At 37.2% G+C, this 15,920-nt stretch overlaps 1 protein-coding gene across 2 annotated transcripts in view; it reads left to right on the plus strand.

The window, feature by feature from the left end:
• Window positions 1-3,203: 3,203 nt before the first annotated feature.
• Window positions 3,204-15,920, plus strand: part of VPS13B (vacuolar protein sorting 13 homolog B) — a 328,745-nt gene continuing 316,028 nt past the window's right edge. The window contains exons 1-3 of one of the 2 annotated variants that reach the window (XM_034422515.2): window positions 3,204-3,680; window positions 4,962-5,129; window positions 7,525-7,668. In XM_034422515.2, the coding sequence (XP_034278406.2) occupies window positions 4,983-5,129; window positions 7,525-7,668 (291 nt within the window). In that variant the 5' untranslated portion in view covers window positions 3,204-3,680; window positions 4,962-4,982. The remainder of the gene's footprint in view (window positions 3,681-4,961; window positions 5,130-7,524; window positions 7,669-15,920) is intronic. The other variant, XM_034422516.2, reaches the window with a different exon arrangement.

Here is a 15,920-nt window from a genome sequence, read left to right on the forward strand (position 1 = left end):
AATGCTCAGCAACTGGTTTGCATTTACAGTTATTTGTAATCTTTCATGGTCATGTGATTGTGTACTGTCAAAAACCAGCATTTACTTTGAGTTTTTGGCAAAAAGTGCCAGAACAGTAGGTTTGCTTAACAATCACAAGCATTTGATTAATGACTGCAATGTTTCCTTAACAACTGTGGTATTTATAACTGCTGGGAAAAAAATGTTGTAAAATCGGGTCAGTCATATAAATGGCCTGTTTAACAACTGGCACAATTTATGACCATAATTCCAGGCTGAATTAATGTCATAAATAGAGGACTACTTGTATATAAAATCATGCATAGAATTATAGAGAGTTTTGCATAGAACAAACAAATCATAGAATGATTACTATAAATCACCAAGTTTTGTAGCTGCAAGTCCAATAAATCAATCAATTAGATAGAAAATAATTTCTGTCTTTCTTGCAATAAAAGAACCTCAGATATTCTACTGAAATTAATGCAGGATATTTAGGATTTAGAGAATGACGTATAGGCTTTATACAGAGAAAATTATAGAACTGAAAGCCAGCAATTTGGCTCATGGCAGACAACTTCAATGGTTTTAAAAAGGGACAAGTGAGATTCATGGAGAATCAAATTATGAATGGGACATAGAATTTTGGACAAGATGAGATTCCAAAATTCCCATCCATGATTTCAGATACTATATTGTCTATTCCTGATTTATTATTTAGGATGTTGTGTGAACCCAACTATTATAACTTTTTCATGGGGTAGGGACATGTGAGAAGTCAGTCGATTTATACAGTATTGAATAAGACAAATGATTTTTGAATTCCACTAATAATATGCCATAAAATGTCTGCTGAAGGATAATTATGTTTCTTTGAAGTTACATTCTGAAATAGATTTTACCATGAAAAATAGCAAAATAGATTAGGATCCCAAATGCAAGTCATTTTGGAGATTTCTGTTAAACTGTGATGCTCTTGGTTCTATAATAACAATAACCAATCAAATTGTTGTCATGAATTATAAAAGTGTAGGAAAAAAATATAATGAACAAAACCACCTAATCTAAGCAATATTTTCTAAATGCTTACTATTAAGATAAAGAAATAAGAGTAAGCTATCATTGTCCAGACCCTCTCTTTGAAGGAGAGGGGCGGTTTAGAAATATAAAATATAAATAAATTTATACTGGCAAAACAGATTTAAATTCTTGCTTGATACCAATTTATTATATTTCCTTCTAGTACATTTTGCTCTGGTGAGGAAATATGCTTTAGTCTAACCCAGTTTTCTCAGCAACTTTAAGATGTGTGGACTTCAACTGCCAGAAATCCCTGATAGAATGGGAGTTAAAGTCTACACATCTTAAAATTGGGAGGCTGAGACATCTAAATTTAAGATTTAAAATGTAGAAGTCAGGAAGTTCTTAATATTTATTGTTAGAAAACTTCTTTTGGGACTTATATTAATTTGTCAAATTAATATAATTTTTCTCTATTCATTAGAAATGCCTTTAGAAAGTGTTTTGTTTTTTGCAACAAGATTTTTTAGACCCTGGCTGTTTGCATTTGACATATTTACAAGGTCATAGAAAACCACCTTTTATACAACATTGCAGTATGAAATGGTAAGATAAAAGTAGCATTTTAACAAATATTTAGGCTGCATTCATACAATATCAAGCCAAACCATGACTTGGTTTGTATAATATGGTATGCTAAAACCAAAGATACTACATTTTGGTTTACCATGTTATATGAACCAATCCTTACATTTGAGATTATGGTATTTTCACCGCCCCCATTCCTCCCCCATTACCGATGTCCATTCAATTGTGGCTGTGCTCACAGGAAACCACAATGATGCAAAAATAACATCCTTTCAGAGGTGTCATACTGCCAAATGCATTATTGCATCCCAATGTCTGATACAAGTAAGTGTGTTGCAAGATTTTCATCATGGCACACATTTCATTATATGCTTTATTTCCCTCCTTATTTTCAAGTCAGCCTTCCTTGCCTTCATTTTTTGTAAAACTGGACAAAGTGGCAACAACAATAGTCACTGGGGTTTGACATAGACTAAAGGTGTAATGGCAAAACTTGATGAAATGGCAGGACCTGCCACCTCCTGCTTCTCTCAAAGAAAACTGAGGAATCTTGAAAGCAGGATCTGTTGCAAGTACAAGAATGGGAAAAATTCTAAATAAGTGTTTTTTAAAACTAGGCAACTTTAAGATATGTGCACTTCAACTTCCAGAATTCCCTGGCCAGCATAGATTGCCAACTTTGTCCAATTTCTAAATGGACAATTCTAAATAAAAGTAGTGCTTGTGACTCACTTCCCTTCGCGACTTTGGTTCTTTTAAACTTTATTTGACTCTAGATTACAACAGGATGGAGTCTAGAGATGACAAGGGAATCCTGCAATCAGACCTAACCGGTTCCTTCTGCAGGATGCGACTGGGGACTGTTTCTCTATGCTAAGCGTGCTGAAGAGGGATGATCAGCCTGGTGGAATTAACCAACTATACTGGCTGCCCTACAGAATCAGGACAGCACCCTTCAGCAAGGAGTCCAAGCAAAAGCAAGCTAAATTGTCCACGTAGCTATTGTATTTCACGCCAATTGAAGGAGAGGTGAAGACAGTAGCAGTTCAGCAGCAGAGAAATCCTAGTCTTCTTCTTCCATCTCTCCACGGCAAACATGAAAGTGAAGCTGTGGTTGGGTCAATGCTCCCGAGACCAGCATCCACGTCGTCACTGACCCCCATCCTCTGGGTCCTCACAACACGTGGGACACACATTCAGTAGCCGGCGGTGCTTTAAAATGCAGGTCATCAGAAGAGGCAGAGGAGTCAGAGCGGCTCAATCTTCCCTTTCCATGGATCCCGGTCCAAACCTCTCCCTCCCTCCCGCCTGGACTTGGACTCTCCTGCTCCGCTGCAACCTTCGTGAAGAATGCCGTGATCAGTAGCACCACTACGGAAGAAAAACTTGGCCTGTTACAGGGAAACTCTGCTCCAAAAATGACGGGATGCTCCAAAGTCCGTAGTACTGTCTGAATTTGCGGCACTCCGCTGCAAAAAATAGAAAGCGCGCGACTCCTCGAGCTACGAGCGCAAGGCGCCTCCCGCCCGCTTTCCCCTCTTTTCGACCTCCGGGGATGCCTTCCGCCGGATGGTGTCACCGCGAAACCCGTCCCCGAGATGGTGAGGGGCTGCTTTCAGGGGAACACCAGTTGTCGTGGAACCCGGAAGTGTCCCGGCGGGCGTGGAGAGCGCAGCCCCTTTGACCCTCGGCGGCCCCTTTCTGTTGGGCTGACCCTGAAAATGAGGGTCCCGACGGCGGGTGGCCCGGAGCTGCGCGGTTTGTGAGGCGCCTGGGAAGAGCGGCTTTTGACCGTGGAGGCTTGATGCGAAAACGGACTCGGCGGGCAGAAGAAGAGCCGGAGGCTGCTTGGGCAGAGACTTAACTCGGGAGACAGATGTGAAGACGCCAAGCAGGAACACGCATCTGGACGCGTGTCAGGCTCGAAGGCAGCGGAGTGGGGGGAGGTTCAGCGGGAAAGAAGTGGGGGGGTCTCACCCCCCGGAGGTACGAAGCTGCAGCCTCTTGGACCTTCTCCGGGGAGGGGGCGACGCCGAATTTCGGGGTCCGCGTGGAAAGCCCGTCCTTGAAAGGTACGTGGTGGTTTGCATGTTTTATTTCCGTGCACTGGCAACTTCTGAGAATATATCGCCGCTTTAATGAGGAATGTGCTGTTATCGTGGATATAAATAAAAATATAAATGATGGGTGAAGTGTGAGTAGGAGGTTTTGTTTCTTAACAAGCTGCGGTTGGTTAACTGAGTGGAAAGGTATGCTAAGTCATATTATGACATTGCGACAAGTGAAATAGACGATGCACATAGTCTGTTTCTTTTTTTGTTTGTTTTGAGAGACACAACTGGGGCAGTAGTGTGATTGATTGATTGGATTTATATGCCGCCCTTCTCCGGAGACTCAGGGCGGCTTACAATGCGTTAAGCAATAGCCTTCATACTTTTGTATATACCTGCTTAGTAGGGCTTTCAGGCTCCCCCCCCCCCAAGCAGTGTTCTATTTTATACAAAGTCAGCTTATTGTCCCCACAATCCAGATCCTTCCCTACCTGGGAAGGATGGAAGGCTGAGTCAACCTTGAGCCTGGTGAGATTTGAACTCGCAGTAATTGCAGGCAGTTATGTGGTAAAGTTAGATATTTTACAGTATTTAAAAAAAAATTTGCTTGCTTGCATTCAGACAAGAAGATCATGATCATTTATGGGCAGAATACACATTTATTCAAAGTACATCAATATTTTGCACTTTAAAGCCAACTTGTATTGTTGCCTAAGAGGAAACTGGTTACAGAAAGTACTAACATTTAATTTGCTGTATATTTCAGTCCAATGTAAGATTATAGAATTAAATCATTGAATGAGTTTAAAAAAAACATTAAACCCAAACAAAGAAATTTAGTCTTGGCTTAGCATGATGTTTGGAAGAAGACATCATGCTGGTTGCAATCCTTTTAATTGCAGACTCATTTCATAAAAGTCATTGAGGGATATGATTGTGTATGTGTGGGTGTATGTATACACAAACACACACAGACATGCATGTAATGGAGGGGGTTTTCAAAGGGAAGGAGGTTTTGTTGTATTAAATAGAGTTGTAGTTTGCTGTATATATATTCATATAATAGCAATATCTTTACTATCATTTAGCTGATAATAAAAGCCACAGACTCCACTGGATTTACTTCTACTTTTTAATACCTACTTATATATTGCATTAAATTTTCAAGTAAATATACATTGATCCAAAGTGTTAGAATACAGTATAGCATTCTAAATCCATGAACTTTTGTTTAATACTTGTGAACCACAGCTACTCCTAAATTGTTATGTATGCTACAGTTACAATATGTTTTCTTAAAAGGCTCTTGTGAATAAAGGCACAATGCTGGAATCCTATGTAACTCCTATTCTAATGAGTTATGTGAATCGTTACATCAAGAATTTGAAGCCCTCTGATTTACAGTTGTCACTCTGGGGAGGAGATGTAGTTCTCAGCAAACTTGAGCTAAAACTTGATGTTCTTGAACAGGTATGTTATTGTAATTATTTTGATTAAATCTTAAATAAAACTTTATCCTAAAATAAATTATTCTTAATTATAACTGTCTGAGAATATTATATTACAATATATATTATATATTATAACTATATGATATAATTTATTAATATGTTATGTGTCCTTGTTATGTTGATAAATATTATATGTGTCTAAACACTTCTATATAATAGATGTGATAATTTTGGAAGGATTTCAATTAAATTAAGCAATTATCAAAATATTGAAATAGGCCTATGATTTCTATTATATGAATAAATAAGCTTTCTTTGATACTTAATGACAAATACTATGTAGCAAGAAGACTTTTAAAAATCTAATTCTGTTAAAATGTTCTAAATTAACATTTTGTACATTGAAGTCTTAAAGCTATACTGTAAAGTACTAATAGCTATCAATATTTATTTTTCATTCATTGTTGACATGTGAACTGGTTATTGTTAAAACCTTTATTTGAATCAATGGTGATTATCAAGCAATTGATATTAATAAGTTCTCATAAGTCAGCAAAAAGAGCATAAAAATCTCATAATTGTAGATTAAAATTGCAATTACAAATATAACTGTTATTGTCTGGGTTGTCAGCTTTAAGTGCTGCATTATAGTTACTATTTCATGTTTAATTATTATTAATACTGAGAGATGGTAGTTCTTTCTTCAGTTATTTTAGTAACTGTATTTTCTTCTTTGACATACACATACACCCGCCACCTTGCTTTATCAGTGTATCTTATACTTCTAAAAATTTAGCTCTCATGTAGAAATCTCATTTCTCATAGGGGCAATATCAATAAGACAGAAATAGTGCTTTCCTATGTCTTGTTTATTTAGTCTCTCAGTCCAGCAAAGAATGCAGATCCATAGATATATGATTCATGTGAATTTCTGTTTTAGAGCAAATTTCATATATTGAGACATAAATTGTGATTTGTAGTCTCTTGTGTCTATGTAGAAGGTCTAACTTATATAACTAAAATTCTTGAAAGGTTACATTAAATGGGATTGTTTTCTGAAAGATGCTGTAAGCAGTATTTTAGTAACCATTCATTGGCAGAAATCATGGTAGTTGTACATGGTTAATTTAATTTAATTTAATTTAATTTCCAATTTATATACCGCCCTTCTCCCTGAGGACTCAGGGTGGTGTACAGCCAAGATAAAAAACATAGAATACAAATATTAAAACATTTAAAAATATATATAAATTTTGGCCCGAAAGTTAAAAAAATCATAAACTAATTAAAAGAATTTAAAAATTTCTTCTTAAGCCAACCCGGCTTGCTGGAAAAGATGGCTTTTCAGGGAACGACGGAAGGCATTGAGGTCATGGATTCTCCTTATCTCCGGGGGCAACTGATTCCAGAGGGTAGGAGCCCCCACAGAGAAGGCCCTCCCCTTGGGGGCCACCAGCCTACATTGTTTGGCTGATGGCACCCTGAGGAGGCCCTCTCTGTGGGAGCGCACGGGTCGATGGGAGGTCGTCGGTAGCAGCAGGCGGTCTCGCAGATAGCTAAGCCCTATGCCATGGAGCGCTTTAAAGGTGATAACCAACACCTTGAAGCGCACCCGGAAGACCACCGGGAGCCAGTGCAGCTCGCGCAGGAGCGGTGTTACATGGGAGCGCCATGTTGCTCCCATCACTACCCGCGCTGCTGCATTCTGGACCAGCTGGAGCCTCCGGGTGCTCTTCAAGGGGAGCCCCATGTAGAGAGCATTGCAGTAGTCAAGGCGAGAGGTGACCAGGGCGTGAGTGACTGTGCACAAGGAATCCCGATCGAGAAAGGGCTGCAACTGGCGAATCAGGCGAACCTGATAAAAGGTCCCCCTGGTAACAGCCGTCAGATGTTCCTCCAAAGACAGCTGCCTATCCAGGAGGACTCCCAGATTGCGAGCCCTTTCAGTGGGGGCCAAAGACTCGCCCCCAATAGTCAGTGATGGAGTCAACTGACTATATCGGGATGCCGGGAGCCACAGCCACTCAGTCTTGGAAGGGTTGAGTTTGAGCCTGTTCCTCCCCATCCAGATCCGCACAGCCTCCAGGCACTGGGACATCACTTCAAGGGCATCGTTGGGGTGGCCTAATAATATATTTCATATTTTGTAAGCTATGCATTTACTGTTGAATCTTCAAGCATCAATTATAAAATCCAAACAATCCATGGAATTGTGAATTCTCTGAAATCCAGTTATTTTGAATGTGAAAACATATTGCAGCAAATTATTTGATGTGTGCGAATATTGTTAGCTATTAAAAAAAGAAATAAGCTGAAGTAAGTTTTAATAATTGTAAGTAGTGTTGAAGCAACCCATTTCATTTAAATTAGGTTTTAATAGCTAATTCGGTCATCTCATGTTCTTTATTTTCAAGGAGCTGAAATTGCCGTTTACCTTTTTAAGTGGACACATTCACGAATTGCGTATTCATGTACCATGGACAAAACTTGGTTCGGAACCAGTCGTGATTACGATCAATACAATGGAATGCATCTTGAAGTTAAAGGATGGACTCCAGGTAATAACTGGCAACCCTAAATGAAATAAGACCATGTGAACTGAGTCAGATGACATCTTAACATTGTTAGTTGTTATTAAAAGTATTTTGTGTTAATAATCTTACGTGTAGAATTTTGGAAAACGCTTTATAAGTTTTGTGAAATTATGATTGAAAGTTCAGGGAAATTATGTTTTCCCTCAAAACAGTTGGTACCGCTTTTTTGCTGAACTGGCAATAGGTTTGGGATTGAGAATGTCATGACCAGTCGAATTCCTTCAGGTTTTTTTTTTTTTTAACCAGCTAGTACTCTGGATCTCTTTATTTGTTAGGAAAAGATACAGAAGTAGCATCTTGACTTAATATTGTTTGTTCCTTCTGTACCATTGCTTGAATTCCATGTAAATCTTCTCGACTTGGAATTTATCTTTATAGTCTAGTAACTGGATATTCTGATTTAATGTTGAACAAACTCAGTGGTTGGGAAGCATGTGAAACTTGAGTTGTCAAAGTTTTCTTGGCAAACACCACAATTGGAAATGTCACAAGCAGAGATTTAAGGATTCAAATGTTGATAAATTTATTGCAAAACTGTATTCATTATGAAAGAATTTCAGCAATTGCTATATGTCAGATTAAGCTTTATTTATAGTGAAATTGAGTTTCAAATTCCTATACCATTTTTTTCTGCTTTTGTGGTGCAATCTGTTTTAATCTGCTTTCTTTTGGTGGGAGGGATAGTTTCTGCATGTCCTTTATTATTTTATATCCTGCTTTTATTATTTTTATAAACAACTCAACACAACAACAACCCTGTGAGTCGAGTTGCGCTGAGAGAGAGTGACTGCCCCGGAGTCTCCCAGCCGTCTTTTGTGTTTAAGGTTTATAATGGACTAATCTGGATTTAAGTTGCTTGCTTTTGACATTGTAAGAATTTGTCTTCACACCTATGAAATAATGGAATTGTGCAGTTATGAATTATTTCCAGTAGTAAATGTAGATGATTCTTCCAGATTTATCATATTAAGGGGTAAATATATAGATTACATGTATTTGAAATTTATTAATGCATATACCTAATTTACTGGAATTAAGAACCAGATTCTAAAAAATAAGCCACTATTTACTCAAATTGAATAAATGGTAAAATGGGGCCTAAATGTCAAATACATTACAAGTAATCCTTGAATTACAACTGTAATTGAATCCAGAATTATGGTTGTAAGTTGTGCTGGTTGTTAACTAGGTCATCACATGACTGTGCCTGATTTTATGACCTTTTTTGCAGTGGTCATTAAGTGAATGCAATGGTTGTTAAGAGAACCCTTTTTAGCCAATGGCTGTTTTGTTTGTTTGTTTGCAAGAAACAAGATCGTTATAAATTGTGGTCATAGGACCACAGGATGTTGCAAACTGTCATAAAATGTGGGCAGGTTCCTGAATGCCCCAAATGCAATCTTGTGACCACAAGATGGGGGGATGGGGCTAAGTGACCAGTCACAAGTCAAGGACTATCAGTGCTTAATTTTCCAGATTCACTGCTCCTGGTCCAGCGTTTGCTTAAAGAGCATATTCTGAATCATCATCTGGTTCCCTGCCCACATGCATCATATTTGCAGAAACTGAAGAGAGTAAATTAATGAAAAATGTCTTTGTGCAACTAATTAAATTAAATTAAATTTCTCCTAAATTTACTGCCCTAAAATTTACTAAAGGCAAACTGCTTTTATAAGATTTTTCTTTAATTTATCGATGATACATCTATTACTGGTTGGCCTCTACAACTTGCTGGACAAAGTTGTAGAGGCCAAGAAAGAGTCAGATCTTTGTTTTCGAATTTGAACAGGACATTTCAGTGCAGTATAAAACTTAAATCCAGATGCTAGGGCTAAAAAGACCATAACTTTCATGCTTTGTTGTGATCCAGTAGCCGGCCACAGTTCAGGACAGAAAAGAGGATGAAGTTCAACCTTGTTCTATCCTGCTACATATTTTGTAATATTCTAAATCAATAATTGAACTCTAGATTATCATTTCTCTCTCTTATATATACTTTTCTTTTAATTACCAATTTGTTAGAGCTTTCTTTCCCTCCCCCCCTTCATGTAGTGTATTCTCAAGACAAAAGTAACAAAATGTTTAAAAAAGAATGGGTTTGACTCCATTATAAGCGAATTCTGTGTAGATAGTAGACATTGATATAAAATGGTAAAACATAAGATGGCAAGGATGGTTACAGCAAGAATTTCATTAGCAATCAACTGAAAAAAATGCTGTTACTATTTTTAGGTAGCTTGTAGCTTAGACATTTCCATGGCTATTTAATGGACAAATTCTACTAATGAAAGGAAGGCAACAAAGGGATAATTATAAAAGTATACAAGAAATGTGTTAAAAGCATAACACAGACTTTGCTTTTATTGAGTAAGTACAACAATTTTAACAATGTTGTTGTTAAAATAGCAGTATTGCAACAATAACAGGGTTTATAATCAAAAGCCCAACCAAAAAAAGCACACACATTAAAACAGTAAAATGAATAAGTAGAATAAACATAAAATGCAAATCAGCTTGAGCAAGGAAAGATTATTAAGTATATTGGATAACTGAAAATCTAATAGTAGCAGAGAGGTGTCAAACTGGATTTCATTGAGGGCCACATCAGGATTGTGTTTGACCTCGGGGAGCCGGGGTGGTCGTGGTAGGAATAGCCAGGGTCGGCGTGGAGGCCAAGTGCTAAGACAGGACTTCCCTCAGACCCTCCCTCAGCCTCATTATAATCTCCCTCCCTCCCTCCCTCCCTCCTCTTCTTCTTTTTCCTTCCCTCTTCATTCTCCTTTCTTCCTTCTCTTTCCTTATTTTTCCTTCCTTGCTCTCTTCCTATCTTCCCTTCTTTTTCTTTTTCTTTCCCTTTCTCCTTTTCTGTCCCTTCTTGCATGCTCAAATGTAAAACAGGAAACATTTCTCCTTTTGTTTTGTTTTTAGTTTGTTCTGCTAGCCCTCTGCTGGCAGAGAGCTGCAGGAGGCTGTCATGGCCAAAAATGGAGCCTGGGAGGGCCGCATGCTGGCCCCCTGAGCTCCATTTTTGATGGCAGAGGCACTGCGGACTGGTCCTTTACTATTTCCAGGGCGACCCCGTGGGCCTTGAGTTTGACACTCCAGCAGTAGCATATTCATCACATTTAGTGACTCTTCTGGAGATATTTGGTGATCAATCAGCTAGAAGAAAGTAGATAGTTTCTTCTGATTTTACATGGTTGTGAGCAAAGAAGGGCATCAAAGAGAATGTGTTAGACTTTTTCTGTTTCTTTTAAGTTGAGGAACCTGGAGTCGGTATGTAGTATAAGTACAGGTAAGGCATGTATGTATGTATGTATGTATGTATGTATTTACCTTCTTTGTGGAAGGCCTTCTTAGTATCTCCACCTTTAAAGCGCTCCATGGCTTAGGACCGGGGTATATACAAGATCGCCTTCTGCCACCGATAGCCTTCCACCGGCCAATACGCTCCCACAGAGAGGGGCTCCTCAGGGTGCCATCGGCCAAACAATGTCGACTGGTGACACCCAGGGGGAGAGCCTTCTCTGTGGGGGCACCAGCCCTCTGGAATGAGCTGCCCCTAGAGGTTCGTATGATCCCCGACCTGCGTACCTTTCGCCGCGCCCTGAAGATTCTTTTATTCCAACAAGCCGGGCTGGCCTAATAGGAATTTTAAATTGGGTGTCTGTTAGCTTTTAAGTTTGTGGGCCAAATTTTTATCTTTTTGTTTTTAAATTGTTCTTTAAATTTTGTAAGTGTATATGTGTTTTAAGATGGCTGTACACCGCCCTGAGTCCTTTGGAAGAAGGGCGGTATAGAAGTGTAATAAAATAAAATCGAAATCGAAATCTAAATCTCTCTCATCAAAACTCTAGGGTGTCTCTAAAGGATGCATTGGTTTTGTTGCCAACAGCATTTTTGATTTGGAAATTATTTTGTTGCTCTCCTCTATGCCTGATATGCATACCTCAGGAATCTCTGTTATTATGTTAATAAAAGAGAGAACTACTATCCAATATTAATATTCCCCTTGGTTAATATATTTATGGATAAACATAAAGCAAGCTTGTATTGAGTAATGAGCTTTGTTATTTGGCTTGTATTGGCTAATGAGTTTTGACTAATGATAATTTGTTAATTATTAATGTATGTGTACTTTCATATGCAGGTGAATTTTGGTTTGGCTAAGGACCCAAATGATTTATAACAAATGTTAGACAGATTGTATGACGCAATGAATGGGTCTGAAAATTAATATTTTAAAGAGAGAAATGCTTGTTTTAATAGGGAAGAAGGGTTGCAAATTATACCTAAATAGCAAAAAATCTGGAGAAAGTAGATTTTGTATGCTTTGGTGGAATCTTCACTAAAATGAATACAGACATTTTAATATCTACAAATGCAGATAGCAGAGTAGTGTGAAGAAATAATATTAAGAGAAGCAAAAATTACAAAAAAGGAGAAGCATAAGATTATGCTTCTATACTGTTAGTTATTTATTTGGCTACACAACTTGCACATTGTAACTCTGGTGGTTAAAGCAGGATTAAGATCAAAACCCCTAAATCAAAAAGATAAAGACAACATGAAGAAAAGCATAATATAGGATAGAATAACAGAGTTGAAAGGGACCTTGGAGGTCCTAGTCCAACCCCCTGCCCAGGCAGGAGACCCTACACCACTTCAGACAAATGGTTATCTAATATCTTCTTTAAAACTTCCAATGTTGGAACATTTACAACTTCTGGAGGCAAGTTGTTTGACTGATTAATTGTTCTAACTGTCAGGAAATTTCTCCTTAGTTCTAAGTTGCTTCTCTCCTTGATTAGTTTCCACCCATTGCTTGTTGTCCTGCCCTCAGGAGCTTTGGAGAATAGCTTGACTCCCTCTTCTTTGTGGCCGCCCCTGAGATATCGGAACACTGCTATCATTTCACCCCTAGTCCTTCTTTTCATAAGACTAGACCAGTGGTTCCCAACGTGGGGCCCAGGCCCTATAGGGGGGCAATTTGATTTTTAATGGGGGCAATTTGAAAATGTGTGGTGTGTCTTGACTCTAGACCTTAGCAACACTTTTTAATATATGCATAGACAAGACTCAAATAATTATATGTCATGGGGTGGGTGGGTATCAGGATTTTAGAGATGCTTAGGGTGGGGCATGGCCAAAAAAGGGGGAACCACTGGACTAGACATATCCAGTTCCAGCAACCATTCTTTATGTTTTATCCTTGAGTTCCCTAATCATCTTTGTTGCTCTTCTCTGCATTCTTTCTAGAGTCTCAACATCTTTTTTACATCCTGGCGACCAAAATTGAATACAGTATTCCAAATATGGCCTTACCAAGGCATTATGAAGTGGTATTAATACTGCACGTGATCTTGATTCTATCCCTTTGTTTCTGCAGCCTAGAACTGTGTTGGCTTTTTTGGCAGCTGCAGCACACTGCTGGCTCATATTTAAGTGATTGTCTACTAGGACAATATAAATAAGTCACAGTCATTCAGTTTCCAGCCTTTACAGTAGCCTGGATCATTGCCTGGGGAAAGCCATGTCTTCAAGGTCTTACTGGAGGCCAGCAGGATTGGGACCATCTGAATCTTGTTGGGTAATGAATGCGGTTCCAAAGCCTGAATGTTACAACAGAGAAGACACACCTTTTAAATTCCATCAGATAACAGTGTTTCATACCATCTCATGCAATGATAATGTCTCTTGGAGATATATGGTTCTAAAGTAACTTGGCCCTTGCAATGAACGAGTTTATAGGTGATAATTGGCACCTTGTTATATGGGAGCAATAGTTGGAGATAACAGGAGGAATGTAAAGGTACATTGAAATTCAATGAGAATAAGTTACTAAAATTGTGTGTGGTAAAGCAAGAAGAGTTAAGGTCAAAAAGAATGGGTGTGGAATGAACATGAATTGAATACAGTTGACTGATCAATGAGAAAGGAGTAGGTTGAGATTATTTGGTCATACAGAGACAATAAATGAGGTTTGAATTATTAAGTTATAATGAAAGGTTGAGAAGAAAGGGAATATTGAAAAAAATACAGTTGGAATGAGATTTAACAAGATTAAATAATGACAGGCAATATATGAAGTAGTATATGAAATGATGGAAACAAAATGTATACCCAAAGAGAATGGAGTGATGGACATGTATGCGTATAGTTTTTACAAATGTATTTTGCTCTTTCTCTTTTAGATGATTTATATTTATTTGTCACTTGTAGGGATGTTATTTAAGCATTGGCTCCTGAGAGTGATATATTTTAAGCCTATTCATTTTCCTTCAGCAATCATTCTTGTTGCATTTCTATGATCATCTTGTAAAATGTACAAGAGAACCAAATCTCTGTATAGAATGCCTTGCAGTATAATCTATGTTTATTGAAAAAGTAAGAATTTTGTCAAGTTAAAGTATGCAGAAGTACAGCGTTACTCTTCTTAATATGATGTTGATTTTTTTTTGTATATTTGCATTTTACAAATATATACTATAATGCGAACCTTGTTTTTTTAAAAGAAGCCCGGTCCTAGTTATGCCACCCATGTACTGCTTTATATTTTTAAAAAATAAAACATCCAGAACACTAAGTATTTTTTGTTTTAGTGCTAAGGTAGAAGTTTTGAGGCCAGATGTCCCATAAGAAACACATTTTAGAAGCAGCAAATTACAACTAATTATAGAAGCTGCAGAAACAGATTTGTAACACATGACATTGTGCAACCCAGAACTAATATTTGATATTGGACCATGCAGATGGCTACTGCTGGAATGATCAGGTTTCCTGCTTGCGTGGTATTTGAAACTTGAATTTTGTGGGGCATATAGCAAAAGGTCAAATGTCACAAATGTAAAGCACTCTCAAAACAAGTATTTGTTACAGATGTTTAAGAATCTATGGCAAGAAAGGCATTTTGAAAATTACAACTGACATTTGGACAAATTATTCCATAGCATGTGGACCCGTGGAGAGTAACATTTGGACTTGTGCCAATGATAGGATTTATCTTTGCTTTCATTTATATTTTTTTGCAATCATTTTTTTCTTTTCTATACCTATATTTAGAAGCTTAAGGAATTTAGGTAATTAGCTTCCAACCTTTCTCTCTAAACTGCTCCATATATATCTTTAAGAGCTTATTTTTTTATAACCTATTAATACTGTAGATTATACATTTTAAAGTAATTTGTGCATTTAGGTGATATATAGCTCCTTGCCCTGACAGAATATGCCATCTGATCAAATCTGTACTGATGTTGATTATTGTAGATTATACATCTGATTAGTTTTTTTATCTATAAACTCTTGCATTTTTTAATCCTTGTATTTTATCTTGGTTAGTAGTATTGCACTGAGAATAAGTTGAAAATAGTAAGTAGATGTTTCAAAAGTAGGATAATATGTTTATAAATTGCTTTTTTGTATATGTATAGTTTCTCATTATACAATGTGACAATTTTATTATAGGTAATTACTAAAGATTAAAGGAAAAAAGCATTCACTTTAAATCCAATCCAAATAATGCCATAATCCATCAAGTAGTTTTTGTAGTGTACTGCTGAAAAAAAGGCCCATCTTCCTATATGCACTAATTTCTGTTACTAAGAGGTCATATATCAAATATAAGTACAATACGGTTTAAAAGGAATTGCTTGGAGACAGAATAACAATATATATTATCACAAATAAAAACTTTTAAACTATTTCGATTTTGAAATGTGTTTCAGAAAAGAATATTGAAGAATTGAAACAAATCTTTAAAATAAAATAAAAATTATATATAATTTAATATATCTTTCGGTTAAAAGCTTACCATAGTTTCCTGATTGTGTACTTTGTTGGCAAAAAAAAATGGCTAAATGTAAGAATGAATAATATAAAGAATGCCACCTGGTGGGATGCAGAAAGAAATTATTTTCTGCCCCTGGCTCTTGTAGATTTTGCAAGGCCCTATATATGTCTCCAATATTTCCATTATTGTGAGAATTATTTAGTGCTATTTATTTTATTCTACTCTATCCAATAACCAAAATTTTCTGAATGAATGACAGAGTTATCTAAAACATTAATTTTTCTAAGAACATTTTAAAAGCAGGAAAAACTAAACCGTAAAAACAGTACCTGTGTTTTCTATTTCTAGGTACTCGCAGAACCTGTAAGCCAGTAAACTTAACTTTTGAAGATAACAATGATCAAAACATTATAGCTGGAGAATGTTT

Source organism: Pantherophis guttatus, chromosome 3 (genome assembly GCF_059756535.1).
Source record: "Pantherophis guttatus breed Tessera chromosome 3, ASM5975653v1, whole genome shotgun sequence".
In the NCBI taxonomy this organism is placed as follows: Eukaryota; Metazoa; Chordata; class Lepidosauria; order Squamata; family Colubridae; genus Pantherophis; species Pantherophis guttatus.